At 43.2% G+C, this 6,000-nt stretch overlaps 1 protein-coding gene across 1 annotated transcript in view; it reads right to left on the bottom strand.

The window, feature by feature from the left end:
- The window catches only part of Mthfd1 (methylenetetrahydrofolate dehydrogenase, cyclohydrolase and formyltetrahydrofolate synthetase 1), a 66,424-nt gene that overhangs the window by 26,713 nt on the left and 33,711 nt on the right, over positions 1-6,000 (bottom strand). Inside the window, exons 12-15 of the mRNA XM_050153614.1 lie at positions 5,158-5,294; positions 2,843-2,889; positions 2,057-2,164; positions 1,854-1,928 (exon numbers count right to left, since the gene is read on the bottom strand). Of these exons, the coding sequence (XP_050009571.1) occupies positions 1,854-1,928; positions 2,057-2,164; positions 2,843-2,889; positions 5,158-5,294 (367 nt within the window). The remainder of the gene's footprint in view (positions 1-1,853; positions 1,929-2,056; positions 2,165-2,842; positions 2,890-5,157; positions 5,295-6,000) is intronic.

Here is a 6,000-nt window from a genome sequence, read left to right as displayed (position 1 = left end):
GAGTCGCCATGATGCTCCCACTCCAGACAGACGCAGGTTAAGATCCTCTCTGGTAAGCCAGCTCATGGGCTACACAGAATATTAGAAATGGGTTAGAACAATATGTAAGAGCTAGCCAATAAGAAACTGGACCTAGCCGGGCCAGGCAGTGTTTGAAAGAATACAGTTTCCATGTAATTATTTCTGGGTATAAACTAGCCATGCAGGCGGCCGGGTGCCGGGGACACAGCCCTGCCGCTCCTATTTCAACACAACATGCAAGGCTTTAAAAACCAGACTGCTGAGGAACCCAATTAAAGTCAGATTTTAGGAAAGGCAAAAATGAGCAGCAATCAATAAAAAAAATCAATTAAAACTCTTTTACAAATTTTTATATGGCTCAATACTTTTGTTGACTTCTTACTGTTCTAAAGGGGCACGCACAAAAAAAGGGCTTTTTATTTTTATTTTCTCCCTTACAGAATTTACTTTAAAGATTGATTTACAGTATCTATGCAGGTCATTTTTCAAGATGGAAAATGCTTATAAAATTGTCCTCTTCCCACCCAGCAGTCGTAAGTCAGCGAGTCCTGGCAAGACCTACTCTGCCCGTGGCTCCTTCCTTCTTTTTCTTTTATCATCATTATTGTGAATATTATTATTATAGGATGCAAAGAACGAAAAATACAGTGAATAGAACTGTTGATAAACAGTTCACACCATTTAGTGAATGCTCACACACACACACACACACACACACACACACTTTCCCTTACTTCAGTAAAGTTACACATGAAAATCCCTGTACTACTCCTTTACGGTCATACCTTCCCTTGACCCTTGGCATCCAGTAGTGTGATGGCCATTACTACAGTTGTGTCTCACTGAGGATGCCACATAAACAGAGGCACAGCCAACGACTTTTGATACTGGCTTCTTTTATTCAACATCATGCCTTTGAGAGTCAACCGAGCTGTGCATATCAGCAGCTCATGTCTTTTTATGGCACAGATGTACAACAACTGGTTTAACCAGTCAGCCATGGAAGAACAGTGAAGACTTTTCTCACTTTGGCAAGATTATTAATAGATTCATTAATACATTCCTGTACAGGGTTTTATGTGAACACCAATTTTCATTTTTTTCTTGTTCAAAAATCAAAGAGTGGATTTCTGGGTTGTATGATAAAACATGTGCTTATTGACGATACACAGATTTGACAGACTATTCAGAAGGTAAAGGCACTTGCTTTGAAAGCCCAATGAACTGAGTTCAGTTCTTCATACCCATGTAAAACCAGACAGAGGGGTGTGCATCTATAATCCCAACACTCCTAACAGCGAGATGGGAGGAAGAGACGGGAGAAACAAGAGTGAGCCTGCTCCAACAAACTGAGAACTAAGAACTGAATCCCAAAAGCTGTCCCCTGACTCTCATTGGTGCTATGCTCCACACATGCCCACACTTAATATACAAATAAATACGTTTTTAAAATGGCCACATATGTTAAATTCAAAAAAAGTACAGAACTCACTAATTCTCCCAGAGTCCTTTATCTAGGTAGGAAAAGCATTATCAAGGTCATCTTTATAGAAGACCGAACCGAGAGGCAGCCCACAAAGAGTTTGCTCAAGATTCCAGGGCTGGGAGAGCAGGGATTCAAACCCCACACATTTCCATAACGGTATCCACACTCCTTCCACACTGAAAAGCATCTGTTCTCTCTCTTCTTAGTTGAGGGTAGATTGTCGGCGCTCTATTTACTATAGTATCAATCACTTCTAAATTATAAAGAAATGAGGGGAAAGCTCCTGCCATTAAACCCTATTGCTTTTATCAAATAAGTTTCAGCGATCAAGAAGGAAAACACTTACCCGTAACCTTCGGATCTGGATATCAGAGAACTTTCTTACTCCATTTACCGAAGGCACCAAGCGGTTAAAGAGAGCCTTAGAGAAAGGGGAGAAAAGATTTGAGATGAGGGCATCCCACTGCCATGTTACCTGCCTCAGCATGCAAGGGACCAACACTAACTCAGGTACTTCCCCCTTACACACACACACCCCTTGCATCCTACCTTGTCTGTCTGGGTCAGCTCATGAAATATCCGAGCATCGATGGCAGCAGCCACAAGGTTATTAGCTGCAGTGATGGCGTGGATGTCACCAGTGAGGTGGAGGTTGAACTACAAAAGAGCAGAAGCCACAGCAGTCACTCAATATGCACTAACACCAGTGGGTGCTGGCAGAAGCCCAGCTTGTGGACAGGCTCACGAATGGGCTATGAAAAGCAAATCCCTGAAACCAGGCGTGGTGGCTCATGCCTGTCACCCCAGCACTCAGGAGCACTCAGCACTCAGGACGGCCACCAGTTCAAGGCCAGCCTGAAAGACACAGTGAGCACTAGAACTTATCTATTTATAAATAAAAACGCCCAGCTATCTGTCCCTTGAAACAACTCCTCCCAAAGAAAGAATTGCAGTTCTCCATAAAAGCGTCCAGAGAATGAAGCCCACACCGCACCACTGAGGTCACCAGAAGCTATACCAACAAGGAGGAACATGGGCAGCTGCTCCCCTCTGGGTCCCTACACTGTTCCCGTGTCACAAGGACTTTGATGCCCAAGACCATGCAACATGTGTTCACTTGCTCAAAATATCCTCACTGAAGGGCAGACCAGAGCCAGCTATTGTTACAAGTCTACAAAGAAGATATTTTTGTTTAATGTGTTGTTCCTGCCAAGAAACAAGCAGATTGTTCACCGAGCATTCTAAAAATATATATAATAAAATAAAATAAATTCCCTCTCTGGAGGGGAAAAGATATGACCCAGAGCCGGGCTGAGTCAAGCCTGGGTGCTTTACCTCTTCCATAGGAATGACCTGGGAATAGCCACCTCCTGCAGCGCCACCTAGGGAACAGACCGAGGGCGGGGATTCAGGTTAATTTGCTTCTCCATGACTTGGAATCCAAAGACTGACAAATCCATTTCCCTAACTACTAAGCATACTGTTTGTTTATTTTCTAGTCATTTGGACAGATGTGAGCAGGTGTTTTCTAATTTCCTTCACCGCACTAAAACACTTGATCATGTGCACGCTGAACAGCCTCTCAATTGAAATCCGAGTGCAAATGACAAAACCGTGAACACACACACACATACCTACTTATTATCTTTAGAAATAGGCTCCCTGTGATTCCCTAACATACTAAAAAACCCAGATGACAGTTACATAAAGGCAAGCCTGTTTAATTTCCTACTCTTACAAAGCTACTCTAGCTTCCAAAAAAGGAATCTTGACGGTACACACCTAACACAAAGACCCCAGCTCTTCCAGAATAGGAGATGTACATTAGAAAATAGCTGAACTGTTAGGAGCTCTGCTGGCCTGTGCGGTCAACTAAAGGCCGGTCAAGATGGCCAGGCTGCCACAGCATCAGGTAAGATTATGGCAGTGTAAAGAACAGATCGTATTTTTGGGAGGAGGAGACTATGCAAGGAATAAAATTCAGTAGAGGAAAGGAGAACAATGAGCTCTCTAGCAGAAGGAAGAAGGCTCCTGGAGTCAGGGGTTGTTACAAGCACAAAGGCAGGGCAGGGCGTAGGCTCATCTAGCTCTCAGGAGGCACAAGGACGGCATGGTGGCCAGCCTCGGCAAGTTGGTGAGGTCCAGGCCAGTCTGAACTACCTGGAAAGACCTGGTCTCAGAGACAAAATGAAACTATGAAGCCCAAGTCAAACCTGGCAGGAAGGAAGAGGTGTGCCTGTTGAGAAATCTGCATTAATTACTGGAACCAGCAGAACACGACCCCTTGCCAGCCAGCAAATGAAAAAGCCACCTCTAAGAACATATTATAATTAATAAAAATAGCTTAAATTAAAAGAGAATGTTTTGAAAGCAGAAGCAACACTGTACAGGAAAACAAAAAGGAGGAACAGGAGGGGGAAACAATGAGAAAAGGGAGGGTATGGGGTTTGAGGTAGGCAATGCATATGTGTGTCAAAGTGTCCTTAGGTACCACAGCACCATGTACAAAGAGTATGCATACAGAGAGCTAAAACAAAAACAGAAGCATGTCTGTGTGTGCAGATCAGTGCGGTATCTGCCTAGCATGTGTGATGCCCTGAATTTAATCCCAACCAATGTATGCAAAATAAATAATAAACAAAATCAATAAATAACCTGGAAAAGAATAAAGAGAATAAAAGAGCATCCCTACAAATCACAGGGATCAAAATGAAGTTAAACATGGTTAGCGATCCAGTGTTCTCACCTGATCAAAAGGGTTGCGTGTGGTAGCTTAGAGCTCGAAATAGGAGTGGGGCAAGAGCTGCTGTGGGCTGAGTTAGTGGTTGTCAACCTTTCTAATGCTGCACACTTTAATACAGTTCCTCGGGGTGCGGTGACCCCCAACCATAAAATTACTTTGTTGTAACATCACAACTGTAATTTTGCTACTGTGATGAATTGTAAGGGGGTAAAGGCACTTGCTGCCAAGCCTGACAACCAGAGTTTGATCTCTAGGCTCCATATGGCGGAAGGAGAGAACAAATTAAGCAGGTTGTCTTTTGCCCTCCACACACAGGCTGTGGCAATCACACACACACACACACACACACACACACACACACACATGCACGCACACACACACGCACGCACACACACACGCACACAATAAATAAATAAATAAATAAATAAATAAATAAATAAATAAATGCAAAATGGTGCTTTTAACCACGTTACCAGCAAGGCTGCTATCCTAAGCAGTGACATCATCTCATCTGGGAATAGAGAATGACGTATACACAAAGTGCTTAGCACAATACCTGCCACAAAGCCCACACTAACTGGGATCAGGTTTTCTTATTCTGTGGAACTGGTCTGTTTCAGTGGGAGCCTAGATCAGCAGCCATGATTTTCTTTATTGTTACTATGACAGTAGCGTGGATATCAGGATATCAAGTAAAAGCCCTTTGAACTCCATTTTACATATCCCAATCATCCCTGTACATACCACAAGTCCCATGTCTTGGGATAACGATGAAAGCCTTCCTCAAATGAATCACAATACAAATGTGGAAGCAAATACTCCAGCTATCTAAATGAGCCTAAGCGCCCTCGGGTAAAGTCAGTCTGGGAGGACTAAAGGAAAGGCAGGTCCCTCTGGCCACAAGTACCTTTTATCCCAAAGGTGGGTCCCTGAGAAGGCTGTCGCACACAGGCAAAAACATTCTGATTCAGGTGGGCGCCGAGGGCTTGCACCAGTCCGATTGTGGTTGTACTTTTCCCTTCTCCCAGGGGTGTTGGTGTTATACTTTATGAAGAGAGCAAAAGACCACAGAATTAATGTCACTGGAATCACTGAACACTCAGAGATAACTCCTGATATAAATAATAAGAACAAAGGGCTAGAGAGAAGGCTTGGTGGTGAAGGGTGCTTGCTGCTCTTCCATAAGACCGAGTTTGGGTCCCAGCACCCATGTACTAACTCGTCACCTAGGCTTGTATTCCCCTGTAACTTAGCCCCAGGAGAATCCTACATGCTCTTCTTGTCTCTGCGTATGTGTGTGTGCACACACACAAAATATAATAACAAAACAAAACAAACAAAACAGAAGAACAAAAACCCCGAGAGATCTTTTTCTAAGAGTTATAGTGATTTTCAAAAATTTAGAAACAAAAATCGGGGTCTACCAGATGGCTCCACGGCATCAAAGCCTTACCCTGAGTTCCACCTGGAACCCATATAAAGGTGGAATGAAAAAAGCAACTCCACAAAACTGTCCTTCAACCTCCACATAAGCAGCCCTGCAATGCAAATATCATGTGCGTACACAATACAATTGAGAAGAACTTTAGCTCTACTCACTATAAGAAAGAAATAGAACTGACACATGACCCTACTGCCCATGATTTTTAAGTTCTTTTTATAAAAATTTAATTTTTATTTTTTGTACAGGAGTTTTTGCTTGGATGTCTGTGCACCACATGTATGCAGTGCCTGTGGAGGCCAGAAGAGG

This window comes from Alexandromys fortis, unplaced genomic scaffold, assembly GCF_014885135.2.
Source record: "Alexandromys fortis isolate MF-2015 unplaced genomic scaffold, M_Fortis_MF-2015_v1.1 scaffold_82, whole genome shotgun sequence".
Lineage (NCBI taxonomy): Eukaryota > Metazoa > Chordata > Mammalia > Rodentia > Cricetidae > Alexandromys > Alexandromys fortis.
Note: the sequence above shows the minus strand (reverse complement) of the source record. Positions and strands in the feature narration are given on the sequence as shown.